The sequence below is a fragment of the Carlito syrichta genome, unplaced genomic scaffold, assembly GCF_000164805.1.
Source record: "Carlito syrichta isolate Samal-C Ts95f unplaced genomic scaffold, Tarsius_syrichta-2.0.1 Scaffold287760, whole genome shotgun sequence".
Taxonomy (NCBI): Eukaryota; Metazoa; Chordata; class Mammalia; order Primates; family Tarsiidae; genus Carlito; species Carlito syrichta.
This window is the reverse complement of record NW_007231856.1, coordinates 56634-78766: the sequence shown is the minus strand read 5'-3', so window position 1 is coordinate 78766 and position 22133 is coordinate 56634. Positions and strand designations below refer to the sequence as shown.

Here is a 22133-nt window from a genome sequence, read left to right as displayed (position 1 = left end):
GGACCTGTCTCTCTTATTTGCTACTCTGCTTTCATCCTCAGGAGCAGTGCCTGGTTCAGAGTAGGTACTCAGTAAATAAATGAATGTGTGCATTCTGGTGGGGCACAAATATGCATGGGCTCTGAGATTAGTGTGTGGGGATATGAGTCACGAACCTGGGTGAATAACTTTGGGAAACCCCAAGCAATTGCCCCTCAACCAGGTCATGTTCTCTCCCCCTAGTAACCAAGGGGATGGCAAGTTCAAGCCACCTGAGTGACTATTTATTTCTCTTAGTAGTCTATCAAAAATTTTTTGAAGGATTGATGTTTTTCCCTTTTGAAAATGTTGTGATGAAGCATGGAACTGCCACTCACTGTTCATGGGACAATACATTTTGTTCCTAAAGTATTTATTAGAATAGAAAAGACTTATTCTCTTTGAGCTAGCAGACTCTGAGAAATATATCCTACTGGAATGAAAGCATGCATGGGAAGTGATACTTATATGTCAGCATTGCTTATAATATTAAAAAATCAGAAGCAATGGCCATCATCAGGAAGATGTGTAAAAAATATGGTCCATTCATGGAGTGAAAATTTCAGAGCCACTAAAAACATTAGATCTGAGTATACTGATATAGAATATAATGATATATTATTAATTTGAAGAAAAAAAACAAAGTTGCAAGTCAATGTACATAATATGATTAGTTTTTTTTTTTTTTTAAAAAAACAGCATAGAAAAAGATATGAAAGGATGTACACCAAATTATCAACAGTGGAGGCTGGGTGTGGTGACTCATACCTCTAATCCCAGCACTTTGGGAGTTTGTGGCAAAAAGACTGCTTGAGTTCAGGAGTTCCAGACCAGCCTAGGCAACATAGTGAGACCTCATCTCTATCCAAAACAAAAAACAAAAAAACAACAGTGATAGCTCTGGAGAGTGGAAGTAATGGTGATCAAGAAGGAACTTTTTACTCTTCTCTGTTGTTTGAAGTTTCTTACTTATTATTTATTTTGTATTAACAAAAAAAGAAAGAAGAGTTTCTATACAAAATGATTAAAATACGTTTGTGAATGTACCCTAGACTTGTGAATATTCCTCAGAGGGTTAAATCTCAACCATTTAGAAAACTTATCCAGAAGACAGGATGGTATAGTAGGAACAGTATAGGCTTTGGAATTTTGAAAGTCTAAGTTTAAATCTAGCTTTGCCACTTGCTAGCTGGGCGGCCTTAAGATGGTTACTTATTGTCTCTGAAGATTTTCCTCATTGATGAAATTGAGATAAAGCTTATCTCATGGGTCTTTGCAAAGTTTGAATGAGATGATGTGTAATAAAGCCCCCAGTACCTTGTTTCACAACATAAAAAGTGCTCAATACATATTAGTTTCTTTCTGGGGATGCTGCACTGTCGAATAGCACATGCCAGCCCTTTGTTAAGCACACAATACCTAGAATCAGTTCCTCCTCTCACCCACCCACTTTCCTTGTCCCCTGGTCTCCTCTCCCAATTCTCTCTATCACTTACATCTTATCCATGTCTCACTGCCATTCCCTCCTCACCTTGATTCTTCTCGTATTTGCACTGTTATCTAAGGAAATGTAACAAGTACTGAGGGCAAATATGCTTGATGAGATAGCTTGCTCCAACATAAACTCTGATAGAGTTGGATCTGTGTACTTTTTGTTAGCTTGCTGTGTGGAGTTGAGGTTCCTGAAAAACACTCAGGAATCGAGAACTCCCTTCGGTGCCAGCCCCAGGCCACCACCCCTTGCCAGCAAAGTCTCAGGTCAGCTCTGCTTCCCTGCCTACCACCCTCTTCCAAACAGGCCTTTTCATGCAGAAAAGGGGGAAGATGTCATCTAGTCCTCCAAAAAGAATGCTTAAGTTAAAGAAAAAATTTAAATATATTCTTATACTGTATATATCTTCTAGAAACTAAAACATCTTGCCCAAACCAATACTATACCGGGAAGACAGATGGAATAAAAAATGGACAAAGATGTGCATGTATTTTGGAACATGTGACATTCATTGTAAAGACACTCTGGTCTTATTTGGTATGTTTCTCTCTGCTTTGTTGTAGGATGGTAGTCCCCACTGGGCACAGCAACCTAGTCTTGGAAAGTACCCAGTAGTGGGAAACAGAATCCCCTTCCCCTTCCCTCCATCCTGTGAGCTCTAATATCTCATCTGAAGTTTCCTTTCTACCCTTAAGTGACAGGTCTCCCTCCCTCCCTTCCTCTTTCACAGAGGAGGCAAACTATGAATGGGCTGGCTGGGATACAAAGCTGCCACACTTTTGAAGCTTTTAATGCACTGACTCATTTTGCAAAGAGAAAACCGTAATGATAGTTTACCTTTCTATCATTTTAATTCTTTTTTTTTAGTTGGAGTCCTACTCTGTTGCTCAGGTTGGAGTGCAGTGGCATACTCGTGGCCACCACAGGCTTGACCTGCTGGGCTCAGGCGATCCTTCCACCTCAGCCTCCCAAGTAACTGGAACTACAGGCACATGCCACCACTCCTGGCTAATTTTTTGATTTATTGTAGAGATGAGGTCTCACCAAGTTGCCCAGTCTGGTCTCGAACCCCTGGGTTTAGGCAATTCTCTTACCTCTGCCTCCCAAAGTGCTGGGATTACAGGTGTGAGCCACTGCGCCTACCTCATTTTAATTCTTTCAAAATGCTTTTGCATGCTAACTCAGTGGATCTCAGTCTCCTAAAGTAGTCAAGATAAGAGCAAATGATACAAGTGATAGCTAATGTTTATTGAGTGTCTACTATGTGCCAGACTTTTTGCTAAATGGGGGATATTTATTATCCTTACCATAGTCCTAAGAGGCAAGCATTATTATCTCAGTTTTGCATGTAAAGAAAAATGATACACATTGGAAATAACTTGTTAGATCTTCAGCTGGTGGGGAGTGGAGGTAGAATCAGCTCAGGGAGTCAGGCTCCAGAATTTGTTTTCAAGAGAAAATGATAGAGACAGGAAATTAGGAGACAGTAGACTGGGATGAAGAAAATACCACAGAATGAAATGACTTTTAGAACAGAAAGAAAATTCAAAGACTTGAAAACTTAAAAGTACTCAGTTTGAAACTGCAGAGGTCCAACCAAGACATCTATGATCAGGACACTTGCCTTTTTGAACCTGTTCATATTTTCAGCCTAGATTCTGGTGCTTTTGGTGCTATGCGTGTCTAGTGTGGTTAGTTTTACAGAGAAGTTAGAGGCTGTAGGAAAAGAAAGTGGGAGATTCTTGCCTTTGAGGTGGGCTATCTTTCTATTTCTTTTCTTTCCCTCCCATTCTGGAAAATCCTACTGCTTTTTGAGAGTCTGGCATCTGACTTCCACTTTATAATATCAAGCTTGCCTGCTTGGGAGAAACTGGGTTTTGGTGTCAGCACGGCCCAAGTTCAAATCCTGACGCTCTGATACTCTTTAGGTATGTGATGCTGGACACATGAGGTCTTGGCTTATATTTTCTGTACTTTTGCCCACATGTGAGCAGGGCTTTTACCCACTCCATGGGGTTTTGTGAGGATTAGAGACAAACAATGAACATCACCTGGTGCATAGTCGATGCTGCAGGCCGGCAGCAGCAACTGATAAGAAGGAAGATGAGTTTGCTGGGTTGTCCGGTGTCTCTTCTCCTAGCATTCTTCTTCACTCCCCCTGTGTGGGGTATGGAGGGATGGTGGTGGGGTGGTGGCGGGGTGAAATCTGTGCAGGATGCTGTAGGGTTGGCAGACCCCTCGAGGGAGTGTGAGTGAACTCAATCTGGTCAGAACACATGGGAACCTGGCATATTTCAAGGCTTGAAATCATGTAAGGGATGAAAGAGAAAAGAGTACCCAAGCAACAAAGCCAGGGCTGACGTTGGTAAAGGTGAGTCATGCCACCCCCACTGTGGTTTGCCCATAATAAGGGCATTGATGTAAGGGGAGCTGAGTGAGCATCCTTGTCCCCATTCCCGTCCCTCAAGGGTGTCAGATTCTGCAGTCTTCAAAGCTACCCCAAAGCAATTTCTGGCTCCAACCAAATTCCCTTTTCTCACCACCAGCAAACCCACCCTCAACAAGTAATGTTAGCTGGAGTGTTGAATAAGCTACTATTTATGTCCAATTACCATTAAGTCAAACAACATGCAGGTTATTCATTGTTGCTAATAAATTAAAACGACTACTGCCAGTTGTGTTTTAATTATTGCTCACATAGCCTGGTCCCAAGCGCCAATGGTTTGCAAAGTTGTGAATAACAATAACCTTCCTTTATTTAAAGAAAAGCCAGGCCAAGTGACAAAAGTGCTGCTTAGGGGCAGCACTTCACTCGGACTGACCCCGTTAGAAAATGAATGGCTGCAGACAAGTCACATTTTTCCAGCCTCAGATTTGTTGTATGTGAAGTGGGCACAACTTATCTCCTCCCAGAGACCACATTTACTGTGTAAAAGTATATATTTAGCTGGGTGCAGTGGCTTACACCTGTGATCCCAACATTTTGGAAGGCAGAGGTGAGAGGATTGCCTGAGCCCAGGGCTTCCAGACCAACCTGGGCAACTTGGTAAAACCTTGTCTCTACAATAAATAAAAAAATTAGCCAGGTGTGCTGGCACACGCTTGTGGTTCCAGCTACTTGGAATGCTGAGGCAGAAGGATTGCCTGAGCCCAGAAGGCTGAGACTGCAGTAGTCATGAGTGTGCCACTGTAGTCTAGCCTGGGTGACATAGTGAGATTCTGACTCAAAAAAAGAAGAATAGGTCAGGCACCATGGCTCATGCCTGTAATCCCAGCACTTTGGGAGGTGGAGGCAAGAGGATTGCCTGAGTCCAGGGGTTTGAGACCAGCCTGGGCAATTGGTAAGACCTCGTCTCTACGATAAATCAAAAAATTAGCTGGACATGGTGGCGCACACCCCTAGTTCCAGTTACTTGGAAGGCTGAGATGGAAGGATCACCTGAGCCCAGCAGGTCAAGGCTGCAGTGACTGTGAGCGTGCCATTGCACTCCAGCCTTGGTGACAGAATGAGACTCCGACTCAAAAAAAAAAAAAAAGAGTATGTTTAAAGGTGCTGTTAACCTATGATTCTGTTTAAACCAATGTGTTTTTTTTTCTGTCTCTGAAGTTTTGCCCACATGTGTGAGTAGGGCTATTACCCACTCTAGGAGGTTTTGTGAGGATTAACGTGTGTAATCTTAATCCTACCTGTGTCTTAGGGTCTAGTTTAAGTCAGTATGTGTTGCTGAGCAAAATACGCCAGTGTTGACAGTTGGCACTCCATCCACTGGGAGAATATCTGGAGCTACTTCTGCTGTTCATTTAAAACTGTGATGGGAAAAAGTTTCAAGGTCTATTTCAGGTCAGTTCTGGGGGGGGGAATGGTAGGCAGTCATCAGAGAGGAAGAACAAGAATAAAAATCAGATTGAGAAACAATTCATGTTAGACTTGAGATGCTCGTCACTGGCACTTTCATTCTGATTGGCCTGATTTCTGGGAATTTTACTGTGGTAGACACAACAACTATTTTCCCCAGTCTACTCCAGGTTGATTCTCAAAACGATGTCCCTTTTCTATTTACAGCCTAGCAGAGAAGTCATCCATCTTCCTAAAAAACACCACTCTCAGCCTATTAATCTTCAGAAAAACCTTCAGTGATTATTCACGAACTAGAAATCGACACTGGATTGGGATTTAGACTCCACCCCACCTCCCCACCTCCTACTCACACCACCAGCCATGCCTTATTTATTCTCTCTGTCTTCCTTAAAGCCAGAGATTTGTTTCCTCCAGGTTGCCCAAGTAACTGCTCCTTCCTGATAAGGCTTGTTGCTTCCTCCTTTCTTGCTTACTGAAATGATGAGTTTCTCTCTGTCTCCCTATTTCTCATATATACCCTTAGTCCTACCTGTGCCTTGGGGTTTAGCTTAAATCTCTTCTTTGCGTGAAGTCCCCATGCCCACAGCTCTTTCCTACAGGCAGTAGAGTCTCTCTTCAGCATGTCTATGGTGGGGGTATCTTCATCACAGCCTGGTCCTAGAGATGGGTCAGGTCATTTCTGGGGCCACACCCTGTCCTGAGTACATCCTGCTTTCTCTCCATGGATGTGAGGAGAACAAGTGCAGGTGCCCATCATACGCTCCAGGGGGACTGTCTTGTGAGGGCTGTGATCAGAAGATCAACCACAGGATCCAAGAACCATACTAACATAGCAACATTCCAAGATGCTGGTTGTGTATGGACTCCTGACCATGTCAAAGTCCCACCAGGTATCTCTGTGCCACCAGGTTCCTCATCAAGAAGCACCTGGAGCTTGAAATGTGTTTGTAGTTTTGGAGGGTAGTGAGAGGAAATTTTAAAAAGAAACAAAAAAACCTAAACTATGAATTCCTTCAAGTCTTTCTTGATAGAGTTTGTCACAGTCTGATCATTTTTGTTTTATTTGCTCCAGCTTATGCTAACTTCCTGTATAGTCAAATTTTCACTGGTTGATATATTCTTGGTTATTCATTCTACCATTTGTTCAACAAACATTTATTGGGTACCAAGTAGGTGACAGGCATACAGTTGTGTTTGAGCAGTCCCACTTGACCTTCTCAGAGCCATGGTAAGCAGGCCATCGCCAAGAAGTGTGAAAAGCGCTGCTTAGGGGTTAGGAACACAGCACTTGGCAAAAACAGACGGAAGCCCCTCTCCTGGACTTGCAGCTAGGAAGTCTGCTTGAGGAGGTGAGTTCAGCTGAAGACCTAAGGAATGATAGTAATTAGCCCAGAGGAGAGAGTGGAGCAGTAGTGGGTGATATGGAAGAGTGGTCCAGGCTGAGAGGGCTCCACCCATGGGAAGAGCTGGAGAAGAGAATGATTCTAGTCCAGGAGGAACTGCAGTGAATTCAGAAGGGCCAAAGCCTTGAGTGTGAGGAGGGGATGAGGCAGCAGAGACAGATGGACAGGTAGACTAGACAGGTAGACAGATCTAACGGGACTTCTAGGCCTGGTTATGGAGTTTAAACTTCATCCTTAGGGAAATAGGACATTTTTTTTTTTTTTTTTTTTTAGCCAGAGTCTCACTCCGTCGCCCAGGCTGGAGCGCAGAGGTACGCTCACAGCCACCACAACCTTGACCTGCTGGGCTCAGGCGATTCTTCCACCTCAGTCTTCCAAGTAGCTAGAACGATAGGTGTGCACCACCCTACCTGGCTACTTTTTTGATTTATTGTAGAAATAAGGTCTCGACCAGTTGCCCAGGCTGGTTTCAAACCCCTGGGCTCAGGCAATCCTTTCGCCTCTGCCTCCCAAAGTACTAGGATTATAGGTGTCAGCCACCATGCCCAGCTGGAAACAATTTTAAGAGAAGTGACTTGGGAAAAAAATGTATTAGCAATGTCACTCTACTACAAATTTGGCCTTAATGTGACACAATTCTTTTATTGCTGTTGAGTGTGTTATCACTGTCAGTGGACTGTAAGTTACTGGGAGTTATCCTTACTCCATTTTTCCTGTGCCTCCCCTAGGTTGCTGAATGCTTTCTCCACCCAATTCCACACCCTGCCCAGGCCAAGGAAGAACTCAGGCTCTGCCTATGAGCTCTCAGTCAGTCAGGTGGAAGGGCAGGCAGTGTGTTTTGCTCATTTGCATAGCTTTTATTACCCCATGAACAGAAGTGGGTCACCTTCAGCATTGTCTCCTGCTCTTGGCTTTAGGGTGCCTGTCCTTGCTGGTGACAGTCCAGCACACAGAGCGCTATGTCACCCTGTTTGCTTCCACTGTCCTCAAATGTGACTATACCACCTCTGCCCAGCTCCAGGATGTGGTAGTGACGTGGCGCTTCAAGTCCTTCTGCAAGGACCCCATCTTTGACTACTACTCTGCCTGTGAGTACTCTCCCTCACCTTGCATCCTCCGGGTCCCAGGCACCTCTGTGATGTATTGCTGTTAGGGGTTAGGCATTATTTAGGATCACAAATCCTTACAGTGAGGAGAAGTGACAAAGATCACCTAACGCAATTCCCTCATTTTATAGATAAACAAACTGAGGCAGATGAAGTAATGTGTCCGAGTTCACATACTAGTCTATTTTTAAAATTTTTGGCCAGGTGTGGCGGCTCACGCCTGTACTCTCAGCACTTTGGGAGGCCAAGTTAGGGTTGCTTGAGGCCACGAGTTCAAGACTAGCCTGAGCAACGTAGTGAGATCCCATTTCTACGAAAAATAAAAAGTATAAAATAAAAGTTATAGAATATAAAAGTTGTGCTTCACCTTGTCCTAAAAAGATTTAAGGTAGCTCAGACATTAAATAAAAGACAGACACTAGATAAAAGTCCTGCCTCCTCATCCATTCCTGGTTCCTTGCCAGTGCACTGAGCTTTGATGCAGACCTGCCTCCCCTCACACCTCCACCTAAGAATGCAGGCAAGGAGACTCTCATGCTAGAGATGCAAGGGACCCCAGTGGTCATTTGTGAAGCTTCCTGCCCACTGCCTCATTCCTTCTGCAGACAGCCTTCCTGGAGGATGGTCATTCCTCTGCTGACTAAGCACTTTCAGTGTCCCCCAGGCAGCCCATTCGGGACTTCTCAGTGCTGCTCAACTCCCTTGTAGGGTGAGCTAGTCCCGCCTCTCAGTAACAACTGCCCATTCATGTCGGTTCTACAGTCTGAGTCAGAGCTCTTCCCTTAGCTGACCACGTCTGCTCTCTCCTAAGGAACAAAGGAACTCAGAACCGCCTCAAGGTCGGCCCCAGACAATTAGCTTTATAAATTCTGAGGACAGAAGTAGACACCCTGTTCATAGGAAGGAAGTGAGTGTCCTGAGATGAGGCAAAGGGAGAGGGAGGCATCAGCTTTGCCTTTTTTTCCTTTTAGTCCTGGGGCTAACGTCTCACAGTAAGATTTGAGAACCATAAAAGCTGACTGTCTTAGCCACCCACTGAGCTGTTCTAAATTGAGGCATTGTTTTATGGGGGTTACTCTTAAAATGATTGTGTTAAGTGGGAAGGGAGGAAAGACTAGGGTAGTAGGCATTTACCAAGGGCAGGTTTAACAGCCCTCACACCCTATGTTTTAAAGGTAGTTGGGTGAAACTGTAGGAGCAGAGGCTGGGTTGTCTCTGAAAATGAGACAAGGGAAATTGGGATAGGAAATAGGGGGACTACAGCCAGGGCTTGGAAAGGATGGACTACTAGGGGTCTGGAGTCTTGCTGCCTAGAGTGTGGTTACTGGCTGTAACTGTGGTTCGTTGACATCTCCTGGGAGCTTATTTATCAGACTCTCAGAGCGCATTCCAGACCTGCAGAATCAGAGTCTTCATGTTTGACAAGATTTCCAGTGGATGATAGGCTCGTGGGGGAAATGGAAACACCTCACTGTGTCTCACACAGCCAGCAGGAAGGGCACCGTTTTTTGTGGGAATCCCCTATTGCTGTGTGACTCTGGTGTGTCCTCCTCAGCGTACCAGGCAGCCTTATCCCTGGGCCAGGACCCATCCAATGACTGCAATGACAACCAGCGGGAAGTTCGCATCGTGGCTCAGCGACGGGGGCAGAACGAGCCAGTGCTGGGGGTGGATTACCGGCAGCGCAAGATCACCATCCAGAACCGTGAGTGTGGGGGAGGCGGCTGGGCAACTAGGAGCAGAGGGAGATGGTAGACACCAGGCCTGACAGGCTGAGTCAACATGGGATTTCCCATTTTTGCTGCCCACTTGGTCACTGACATTGAGGAAAGTGCAGACTTGTAGAATTTGCTGCACTAGCAGAAGTTACTTCCCTGGAAGTTGGTCTGTAGACCAATCTGTTGTCCTACAGCATCGGCTAAAGGTCTAGGGGTGGGTGGTTTCCTTTGCTTTCCTGAGATTCGGGGTAAGATGTGGATTCAGAGTAAGTTTCCTTTGATCCCTTCCACATAGAGCTCTCAGGGCCTACTCAAACCCCAGGTCCATGAGTTCCCCTCTGACCATTCCTGTGGCCCATATGGAAGGAAAGAGGGACTTCCAAGTAGATGACCACCATGAGACCACCATCACCACTGATAAAGGGAAAAACAGAAGGCTTGAACTAAAAAGTCCCAGGTGAGAATCCCAGTGCTTCCTGTCACTAGCTCGGTGACCAATGGCAGATCAGTTATTTTCTCTGGCTTTCATTTCCTCATCTGAAAGATGGACATAATGGCATCTTCTCCCTCCACTGAAGTGAATGTCAAATGCAGCATCTGAGAGCTGTGTCTAAAGCCCACCTATTCTTTGTGCCTGGAGCAAGGAGTAGTGGTGAGAACCCTGACTCTGGAGTCAGACTCAGGGGAGTGCCCTTATTTTGCATGGACAAGGTGTGTGAAATTGAGCAAAATCCTTCAAGTTTTTCAGCCCCAATTTATATAAAATGGGACTTGCCACAGTATGTATCTCATGGAGATTTGTGAGGACTGAGATGATGTATATGAAGCACTTAGCAAACAGGAAGTGTGCAGTGAGTGTTAGTCACTCAGTACCTTTGTGTATCATGGGTTCACTTCCCACATTTCTGTCTTGTAATTCAGGGTTGCTGTGATAGGTTATTAGCATGGAATTCAGAGCCTATTTCAATGGGCCTTATTTTCTAGGTTAAATAAATATTTGCTAGTTAAAAGGAGTAAAAGGGGAGAATACACCCAGTAGGCTACTCTTGGGGCCCATACCTACAATGTGAGAAAACTGGTGACTATTCTATGACTGCTTAAAGACAGATCTCTTAGAGAGAGCCAGTTTAGCAACTGCTTTCAGTTTTGTCTATAATAGTCTGATCCTTTCACATTCAACCTCTGATCGAGGAACATCTGTCCTTATTTTCTAGCCTCCAGGGACATCTTCAAAGATGCAAGTTGGTTCTGTTTTTTTCTAAGGCCAGCAGAAGTAGTTCTGGCCTTACCCAAAAGTTAACCCTCTCTCATTAGTGAGTTGCCTTTACTGTTTCTGAAACTTGAAGTTCTCTATAGGGTGCTAGTCCTGGCTCTTCTGTTCTAAAAACATGAAGGGGCTGGGCACAGTGGTTCACACCTGCAATCACTGCTCTTTGGGAGGCCGAGGTGAGAGGATTGTTTGAATCCAGGAGTTTGAGACCAGCCTGGGCAACATGGCCAGACCTTGTCTTTACAAAAGAATCAAGAAGTTAGCTGGGCATGGTGGTGCATGTCTGTAGTCCCAGCTACTTGGGAGGCTGAGGTGGAAGACTTGCCCTGGAAGTCAAGGCTGTGGTGAGCCATGATGGTGCCATTGCACTCGAGCCTGGGTGACAGAGTGAGACCCTGACTCAAAACAAAACAAAAAAAAACCCCCAAACCAAGAAACAAACAAACAAAACACACACACAAAAAAACCATGAAGGCGTGTACAAACTTTCACAACCTCTATTCCCAACAACCTTTGGAACAAACCCTGCTTCTTCCTTATTCCCACAGGAAAGTAGTAGTAGTTCCCCTCGGTTTTTATATCTGCCTGTAGACCTGTTATGACTTCCTGGAAGTCTGACAAATTTTTTTTGACAAATTTGTCTGACAAATTTTTCTGACAAATTTGTGCCTATGTTTGCATCATTTGAGATGACCCTGTTAAACTAGTTCCTAGATCCTTTAATTCATTAGGATATCTGAATATTCTCATTACTCTGACATCCCTAAAATACTCTTTATGTCTCCAATACAAGTTTGGACAGATTTACAATACACATAAGTCTTTGAGAGGGAGTTTTCTTCAAAGCACTTTCACCATTCTTCCAAGTCTGTGGTAAGCTTGCTTCTGGGAAAGGTAGTGGGTTTGGAAAATACTGGGTAGGAAAAAATTGTAGGGCCTGACGTAGAAAGAGAAGGAAACAGAAGTCAAAGTTCGGTCCAGTGTTGCATGACCTTGCATTTTTGTTTCATTTCCTCAATAAATATTTTTTGACAAGCAGATAATACAGAATTGCAAATATGACCACAAAGTGAGCAGGAGCAAGTCTATAATGCTAAGGTCCCCTGGCTCTTACTGTGGTGAGAGCAAGAACTGCCATTGCACTGAGACACAGAGGCTACCTGATGCCTTTGACTGTGTTTTAAGCCCTCTGGGGACAGAGAAGGATCTTGTCCCTATTCAGATCTTCTGCGGTGCTTGACATGGTACTGAACCCATAAAAGGTCTTTAGTGAATATTTGTTGACTTTTCTAAACTTGAACATCTATATTAACCATTTATCTATCATAATAGGGTAACGTAGCACTCAGTGCTCACAATAACTAAATCTTTTCTCTTTTTTTGAGTCAGAGTCCCACCCTGTTGCCCAGGCTGGAGTGCAGTGGTACACTCATGGCCACCGCAGCCTCAACCTGCTGGGCCAGGTGATCCTTCCACCTCAGGCTTCCAAGTAGCTGGAATGACAGACATGTGCCACCACACCCAGCTAATTTTTGTATTTATTTATTTTAGAAATGAGGTCTTACCATGTTGCCCAGGCTGGTCTCCAGCCCATGGGCTCAGGTAATCCTCTTGCCTCTGCTTCCCAAACTGCTGGAATTACAGGCGTGAGCCACTGCACCCGGCAAGAACTGAATATTTTCTTCAGTTATATTTATTCTTTAAATGTTGGCCTTTCATCCCTATTTATTCAAGTTTATCTCATACCTGTCCCTTCAAGATCCATTATCTGCTCATTTTAGTCTGGTAAAGGACCAAGGCTGTGGAGTTTTCTACCCAGTTGGAGAAGACAGTAGAGTTTGGTGATTAAGAACACCAGTTTTGAGGCAAAGAGACATGGATTTGAATATACCTCTGTTGAGTTATGTTCTTAGGACACTTTCTAAGTCTCTTTGGGTCTTGATTTTCCTCATGTGAAATGCAGCTGAATAGTCATGCCCACTGTATCAGTTAGGAGTAGGTTTGATAGTGAGTAAGCAAAAGCCCAAAACACTAGTGACTTAAACAATACAGAAATTTATTTCTCTCTTGTGTTTAAAATCAGAAGTATACAATTCACACCCAGTGTGGTAACTCTGTTCCATTAAGTCCTCACCAAGAAGGTCATCTTCCTCTTCATGGTTCAAAATGACAGGTATTACATTTGCTTTCCAGGTAACAGAGTAGAAAAAGAGATACACAAAAAAGAGCAAAGGCATTCACAAGCTGTTTTTAAGATAGTTCCTAAGAACCATTTTGTGACACTTCTGCTTACATTCTGTTGGCCAGAACTGAGTTACTTATCCATGTCCATCTAATGGTTCATGTCTTAGTCCATTTTGTGTTGCTTTAAGAAAACACCTGAGACTAGGGCCAAGCACAGTGGCTCATGCCTGTAGTCCCAGCACTTTGAGAGGTGGGAGAATTTCTTGAGCCCAGGAGTTTGAGACCAGCCTAGGCAACATAATGAGACCTCATCTCTACAAAAAAAAATTTTTTTTTTTAATTAGCCAGGCATGGTGGTAAACCTGTAGTCTCAGATCCTTGGGAGGCTGAGGCAGAAGGATCGTCTGAACCCAAGAAGTAGAGGCTGCAGTGAACTGTGATCGTGCCACTGTACTCCAGTCTGGGTAACAGAATGAGACCCTGACTCAAAAAAAAAAAAAAAAGCAAAAAAACCTGAGACTAGGTAATTTATAATTAACAAAAATGTATTGGCTCACAGTTCTGGAGGATGAAAAGTCCAGTATCAGGATGCTGGCATCTGGTGAGGGTCTTCTTGCTGTATCATCACAGAGCTGAAGGCAAGAGGGTAAGGGGAGGCCAAACTTGCCCTTTTATTACAGCATCAATTGTACCCATCAAGGAGGAGCCCTTATGGTCCAGTCACCTTTTAAAGGACCCATCTCTTAATATTGTTATGATGGCAATTTAATTTCAGCCTGAGTTTTAGAGGGGACAGACATTCAAACCATAGTAACCACATACATGGCCAAAACTTCTATGACCGTGAGAGAAGGGGAGACTATACACTGGGAGACTACTGGTCATCTCTACCTTATAGGGTTATGGTGGGAATTAAATGAGGCAATGTATCCAAAATCTCTACAAAGTACCTGGCAGGACTCAATGATTAGTCAGTTTTATCATCATTATACTGTTTGAAGAAAGAAGATCTCAGAGGAAGAAATTGGGACCTCTCTCTGAACTATCAGGGACCCTCTTAGGAAGGGAAAGGACCGTGGAAAGGTAATGCTAGGGTCTTGAAGCTGACATGGGTTATAAATCAGTACCCTCTCCTCTGACTGGCACTTTCTCCTTCCTTCCTATATAGGAGCAGATCTTGTGATTAATGAAGTGATGTGGTGGGACCATGGAGTATATTACTGCACTATTGAGGCTCCAGGGGACACCTCAGGAGACCCAGATAAGGAGGTGAAACTCATCGTCCTGCGTAAGTGCTACTGGAGCTTTTTATTCAGTCATCTCACCACCATAACCCTTCTACTTATAGGAAAAAAAAACCACAGACACGGAAATAAACAAGCCTAGATTATTGTCATTGGATTGTCAACTTCTGAAATTCCCTTAGCAGAGCTAAACTTTTTTTTTTTTTTTTGCCAGTGTGTTGCTCAGTCTTAACTTGTAGGTCAAGAGCTGTATCTATGTGCCCTGTAGAATATTGGAACTGGAAGCATTTCCCCTGGATGTTTCATTCACCCCCTGCTTGGCTTCTTCTCTGCAGACTGGCTGACGGTGATCTTCATCATTCTGGGTGCCCTCCTTCTCCTGCTGCTGATTGGCGTGTGCTGGTGCCAGTGCTGTCCTCAGTACTGCTGCTGCTATGTCCGCTGCCCCTGCTGTCCCACCCGCTGCTGCTGCCCCGAGGAAGGTGAGAGGGGATAGTCAAGCAGTGGGATGAGACAGACTAGGGCACAGTACCCCAATAGATCAGCTTCACATGTTCAGGTTCTCCTCCAGGCCCTTCTCCCATCACAGGCTCAATGAACATCATCCTCCGCCCTGAGAATAATGCTTGGGAAGCTGTAGAGCAAGATAGAAGGTGGCTGAAGTGAGGACTTCTGCCTGTCCACTTCCTTGACTGCCTACAGACTCTTTCAGACAGCTCTGCCCATGGGTAGCATTTCTCGTAGGCCTGTGCTTTAGTCCTCACTCCTTGCACTGACCTCATCTGGACCTAAGGTGACTGGAGGGAGTGGTTTAAATGAAGCCATGAGAGATAAGGCCACTTGTGTTTTTCTACTCGCACCCTCCACTCAATGCTTCTGACACCAGATGTGTGAGGGGTTTCCCCAACACCCCAAGCAGTTCTTCAGCAGAGGCCAACTGGGTGTCCTATAATTTAACTCAGTTCTGATGCTGTCTACCTGCATCAGATAGCGTCAGATCCCACAGGTTGAAGTCTCAGTCCCACAAGACTGAAGCCCCTCATTTCAGAATGCCAAGCGCCATCTCAAGTAGTAGATTGTCACCTATACTTCTCCCCAACTGGCTATAAAATGGGGGTCCTCCTCAACCCTCTCCTTAGGTTCAGTTACTTTGCTGGAGCAGCATACAGAATTCAGAAAAACACTTTACTTATGTTTATCCATTCATTACAAAGGATATTGTAAAGGATACAAATGAACAGCCAGATGACAAGATATATGGGGTAAGGTCAGTGCAAAGTGGTGAGAAGCTTCCATGCCCTCTCCAGTGAGCCACCCACTCACCTCCAAGTATTCAACAACCATGAAGCTCCTTGAACCCTGCCCTTTTGGGTTTTATGGAGACTTATTATATAGGCATAGTTAATTAAATCATTGACCATTGGTGATCAACTCAGCCTTTACCTTCTCTCCCTTCCCTGGGGGTGGGGATAAAAGACCTAACCCTCTCATTATTCCTTGGTTTTTCTTGTGACTAGTCCCAGCCTGAAGCTATCAGGGGCCCCCGGAAACCAGTCATCTTTTTGGCATACAAAAGACACTCTTGGTCAGGCACAGTGGCTCATGCCTGTAATCCCTGGAGGTGTGAGCTAAAGCTGTAAGATCACTTAAGCCCAGGAGTTTAAGACCAGCCTAGGCAACATAGTGAGAGCTCATCTCTACAGAAAATCAAAAATCAAAGCATTAGCCAGGCATGGTAGCACGCGCCTATAGTACCAGTTACTCAAGAGGCTGAGGCAGAAGGATTGCCTGAGCCCAGGAGGTTGAGGCTGGGGTGAGCTGTGATCTTGCCACTGCTCTCCAGCCTGAATGACAGAGTGAGAAAAAAAAAAAAAAAAAGATAGTCTTATCACTCCAGAGATTCAAAGAATTTTAGAAGCTATGTGTAAGGAACCAGGGACAGAGACCAAATATGTATCTTATTCTATTGCAATGTCATGTCCCACCTTAAAGATGTTTTGGGAAAAAAACAGAGAAAAGTGTGAGCAGTGGTTATCAAACTGAAGGTCACATTAGAACTACGTGAAAGGCTTGTTCATACTTCATTGCTGACACCCACCTCCAAGGTTTCTGACTTTGTTGGTCTGGGATGGGGCTTAAGAATGTGTATTTCTCAAAAGTTCCCAAGTTATGCGATGCTGCAGGTCTGGGGCCACATTTTGAGAACCTTTGAGTTAGGGGATTAAAGAGGGAATAGAGTGTCTTGCTTTTACTATGATCTTTCTTTCTTTTTTTTTTTTTGAGTTGGAGTCTCACTCTGTCACCCAGACTGGAGTGCAGTGGCACGTTCCCGGCCATGGCAGCCTCGACCCGCTGGGCTCTGGTGATCCTTCCGCCTCAACCTTCCAAGTAGCCAGAACTACAGGAGCATGCTACCATGCCCGGCTAATTTTTGATTTATTATAGAGATGAGGTCTCGCCAAGTTGCCCAGGTGGGTCTCGAACCCATGGACTCAGGCAATCCTCTTGTCTCGGCCTCCCAAAGTGCTGGGATTACAGGCTGAGCCCCCAAGCCTGGCCTACTATGCTCTTTCTTTGAACTAAAAGTTAATTCTAAAAACAGTACTGTAACAAAATTATACCCTAAAATTATTGGCTGCAGAATTTAAAAATTATTCTATAAAGATGTTTTCCTAGATAATAGATGGAGTAGCGTCAACTGCTTTAAATGGAAGTTTTTAAAAATTTTTGTTTTAAATAACATTTCCTTCTCCTGATGTATGAGTAAAGTACTACATTGTAGAAAATGTGAGAAATTCAGAAAAATGTAAAGAGTACTCAGAAATAGCCACTCTTCTTTTTGTTCATTTGAAATGAAATTTTTGAAAGGAAAAATAGCCAGGCGTGGCGGCTCATACCTATAATCCCAGCACTTTAGAAGGCCAAGGTGGGAAGATTGCTTGAACCTAGGAGTTTGACAGCAGCCTGGGCAACATACTGAGACCTTGTCTTTACAAAAAGTCAAAAAATTAGCTGGGCATGGTGGAATGTACCTGTAGTCTTAGGTATCCAGGAGACTGAGGCGGAAGGATTGCTTAAACCCAGGAGGTCAAGGGTGTAGGGAACCATGATCATGCCACTACACTCCAGCCTAGATGGCAAAGTGAGATAACCACTCAAAAATAAAAATAAAAAATAAAAGGGAAAATAAGGAATTACGCATTAAGATAGAAACAAAACCTAATCTACAATGTTAAGAAGGTCAATGGTCTGAGTCTGGTTTCAGGCCTTGCTCCGAGGCTGCTCTCTTACAGGAAAAGAGAACTAACTTTTATTGAATGTCTACTGTGTGTAGGCCCTTTGCATATATTTCCTCATTGAATCCTCACAACAACCCTAGAAGGCAGATACCATCCCTGCTTAACAGAGAAGAGACTGAAGGTCAGAGAAGTCCCACAGATAGTAAGCGGCATAGTGGTGCAGTGTTGAATCCATATTCATCTGACTTTGTCTGCAACACCCACATCAGGAACAGCCACAACCTCTGTAGGTAGATCCCTGTGGGATTGGCTAAGACACCATTAACTCCTTAAAGAGGGCTAAAATAGCAGAGGATGGGCCATGGGACCTCAGGGGGAAAGGCTATGAAGAAGTATTATAATATGTGGGAGAAGATAAGATGCCTTCTTAGAATCCACTGGTCCATGGGACACTAAAAAACAGGTCAGATGGGAACAAAGCAAGCACATGTATTAAACACATCCCTTGTTGGTAAGCCAATTAACAGATTCTTCCCCTAAGTGGTTTGGTTCTTTTAAAAGAACTGGTTTAAGGATGAGTGCAGTGGTTCAAGCCTGTAATCCCAGCACCTTGGGAGGCCAAGGCGAGAGGATTGCCTGAGTTCAGAAGTTCAAAATCAGCCTGGGAAACTTGGTAAAACCTCATCTCTACAATAAATCAAAAAAAAAAAAAAAAAAAAAAGCTGGGTGTGATAGTGTACGCCTATAGTTCCAGCTACTTAGAAGGCTGAGGCAGAAGGATTGCCTGAGTCCAGTAGGTGGAGGCTTCAGTGGCCGTGAGCATGCCACTGCACTCCAGCCTGGGCAACAGAGTAAGACTTTGACTCAAAAAAAAAAAAAAAAAGAACTGGTTTAAAGTAAAGAAATGTAGGCCACAACTAAAGATCTCTGAACTTGAGCAGATGAGGTCACTTTCAAAGTGAGTCACTAGGACAGACTGTCCTGAGAGGTTTCCAATTGTTGGTTTTTGAAGAATAAGATAACCCTAAGCATATTTATGGGCAAAGAACGAAGGACAATAGCAAGTGAGCAAAGTGAAGCATTAAGAAGTGAGGTGATCACTTATGAGTGATGAAGCCGGTGGGAGTGGTCTCAGCCTAAGGTGAAAGAACTGTCCTTAGAAAGGGAAGGGAAGGAAAAGGGAGGCAGCCTGGCCTCTGAAGACAGCGGAAGTCATTAAAATATGAGGATGATTAATATATAAGGGAGGAAGCTGAGGGAGCTCACATCTACCTTACTTGATTTCAGCAAGTCAAAATTCTAGATCCAGAAGAAAACTTTGAGAAAGATGTCAGTGATTCATGAACCATTCTTTGACTGCAGCCCACCTCCCCCAGCCTGCTCCCATGTTCCAGTGAGAGTTAAAAGAGAATTAGAGGCAACCCCTTCATGTCCCCAGCTGCTCTGGGAGCTTTTCTGTCCTTTCAATAAATCCTACTTTCTCAACTTTCTGGCCATCTGCGTCCCTCTTTCCTCCTGGGCATGAGACAAGAACCCAGACCCGAAGAGCTCTAAAAATAAAATGTCACACTTCACATTTAAAACAAAAAGGATTAGAGAGGAGGAAAATGACACCACATTTTAGTAACCCTTGATAATTCACTTAGTATTGGTTAACCATAGGGTGGTTACTGGGCTTCCTTCCCAGAGAGCCTCAGGCACACCTTACAGTGGGCAAGAGGCCACACTGGGAGTCTCTGATCTATCCTGCCTCAACCCCATGCCCCCTCAGCTGAGGAAAATGAGGCCTAAAGAGACTTTCCCATAGTTACAAACGGCCTGTGAGTGTTGGGCCCTGGACTAAGCCTAGGTTTCTTGACTCGTGTTCAGGGCTGATTCCTCAACAAAGATGGTATCATCAGCTGAAAGTTTATGGGAAAGCAAAGACCTGAGAAGTGAGGAATATTTAACCCGCGCTGTAGAGGAGGGGCTGCATGTTTGATAGATCAACCAAGGAAAGCTCTATTGAGAGAAAGGTTATTTAAGGTCAGTTGCCTGACTGGTTCCCAGAAGTATCTGCTGGTAGTTTCCTAAAGCTGACAAGAGATCAAGGGGGCATGAGAGTCTAGGAAGCTCCTGAGGATATCACTGAAATGACTGACCAGTCAAGACAGGGGGAACTGGTAGTTTCTGAAAAAGTAAAAGGACTGAGACTATTTGCTTTTGTTAAACTCTGGTCTGGCTATGTGGCTCTTTGAGCTATGGCCGGGCCATGTTTCCCTAAGCCTTGGCCTCCTCCCTTACCTTGGAGAGGTGAATCTTCTCTCTCTCTCTCTCTCTCTCTCTCTCTCTCTCTCTGTAATCTACTTTCTAAGTAAACTATATTTTCTAACCTAAAAAAAAAAAAAAAGTAAAAGGAGTGAGTGACCGTGGTTAAATGGAGTTCTGTAGGGATGGGGAAGAGATGGCAAGGAATGGTAACCAGTTATAGACAAGTGGAGGCAGGGATCCTCAGGGGCACCATTTCTATAGTGATGCACACAGATGATGCTGGCTACAGAGGCGGAGAGGTGCAGGTTACTGGAGGAGGGTGAGGTGTTGGGCATCATTTCTGTCACAAAAGGGACATCTTAAAGAATATGCCCTGGTTTTTCCTTAGAGATGAAGATTAATATAACTTTGGTGGTTTAGTCTTCAAGTATATACTTTTGTCTCCTTGTATGGGCTCTTGGGCAAAATAAACAATTTATTATAGCAATGAGAGCCACTTTCTATTGACTGTCTATCATATATTGGGCATTTCATTTGTAAATCTTCATTTTACCTCAACAACCTGAGTTTTGAATGCCTCTATTGAAGCCAGATTCTCCAGGGCCAAAGTCTTGCTTTTCCCTCCTCTCCCTGGTGAGGCTGGATGTTTTCCACACAGATTGCCTTTCTAACCTCTGAAGTGATTGAAACTTGTAGTGAAATAAAGAAACCCCAGTTCACAGATGAGAGACTGGGCTCAGAAACTCTGGAAACTCATCCAAAGTCACAGAGCTAATGCATACATCCTAGGATTCAAGTTGAAGTCTATCTGACCTTTAAAGCCCATATCTAAGAAGACCTATCCTTGAGTACTGTACTGTATTTCTCAGTGTTGAGAACCCTCAATAGTCCACTCCAAGTTGATGCCTACATTAGAACAGGGAACTTGTTGAAAATACAAATTTTCTTGATTTGTATTAGACCAACCGAAGACCAATTTCTGGGAGACCCGGAAAAATCTCTCTCTCTCTCTCTCTCTCTCTCTCTCTCTCTCTCTGTGTGTGTATGTGTGTATGTGTGTGCAATTTTTTTTTTAAGTCGGTGTCTCACTCTATCACCCAGGCTGGAGTAAAGTGGCATGCTCACTGCCACCACAGCCTCAACCTGCTGGGCTCAGGTGATCCTTCTGCCTCAACCTTCCAAGTATTTGGAACTTCAGCCACGTGCCACCATGCCTGGCTAATATTTTTTATTTATTGTAGAGACAAGGTCTGGTCAATTTGCCAAGGCTGGTCTCAAACTCCTGGGCTCAGGCAGTTCTCTCACATCCGCATCCCAAAGTGCTAGGATTATAGGTGTGAGCCACAGTGCCTGGTGAGAAATCTGTATTTTTAACAAGCTCATTAAGGTGACTAAAGCAGACTTTTATTCCACTAGGGTTAAGAGATAACTTATTGGGCATCTTTTAATGTTTCATTGCTTTGTCCATGTTTCTTATTGTATTGCTCATCTAATTCCCTGTTAGGATAGCAACAGATACTTCTGATAGTCTAGACATCCGTGTGGAATGGGAAGGCAAGAGAGAAGCTCAAAGCCTGTGTCTTCCATCCTGTTTCATCAGTTCTAGTGCAACAAGGAAGGGAGGGACCATGGAAAAACAGGTTGTGGCAGCTAAGAAGGGAGAAGGGGGGTTAATCTCTTATTCAGGGAAATAACAGAAAAGGATCTGGAAGGGTCATTAAGGAGTTATTTGTACAGGGGATCCCATTAGTGAAAAAAATAATTTGAGGAGCAAGGAGAGAGCACAACTCTTCCTTTCTTCTCTATTAAATTGGGGAGTGGGAGAAGGAAGTAGCCAAACAGGGGAATGGTATCATCTGAAAGAAGCCAGGATTCAATTAAAAGGGTGGTGGTGGGTAGGACTGTTCCCAATAGAATCAGATATCCCCAGTCCTCGGAGGGAGAGACTAGTCTGGAGTAGATTTTGAAAGGTGTGGAGCTCAATAGTTGAGAAGTACACTGAGGAGGTACTCTCAAGTGTTTCTGTTTCATCACAGAACATAGAGGTGTTTGGGGACTTGGTGGTGTGACACAAAGACTGTAGACTTGAGCATCAGACAGACACAGGTTCACACCCTAGCTCTACCAGTCACTAGCTTTGGGACCTTGGGCTGGGAAAAGTCATGTCTCTGAGCCCAAATTCCTCACCTGGCTCCCATATTAAGAGATTCCTCCAAGGATTGATGGGCTTATGCAAAGTAACTGGTGTAAATTAGGCCAGATACTTTTGTTGTTGTTGTTGTTGTTTTTTATCAATATTTTTTATTATGATTTTGTGGGGTACAGTTAAGGGTTAGGTGTACAGTTACGT

General features: G+C 44.1%; 1 protein-coding gene across 2 annotated transcripts in view; it reads left to right on the top strand.

Annotated features, from left to right (window-relative positions):
• The window catches only part of ILDR1 (immunoglobulin like domain containing receptor 1), a 40526-nt gene that overhangs the window by 7469 nt on the left and 10924 nt on the right, over window positions 1-22133 (top strand). The window contains exons 2-5 of one of the 2 annotated variants that reach the window (XM_008052984.2): window positions 7690-7860; window positions 9434-9583; window positions 14219-14338; window positions 14630-14776. In XM_008052984.2, coding sequence (XP_008051175.1) covers window positions 7690-7860; window positions 9434-9583; window positions 14219-14338; window positions 14630-14776 — 588 coding nt within the window. The remainder of the gene's footprint in view (window positions 1-7689; window positions 7861-9433; window positions 9584-14218; window positions 14339-14629; window positions 14777-22133) is intronic. The other variant, XM_008052985.2, reaches the window with a different exon arrangement.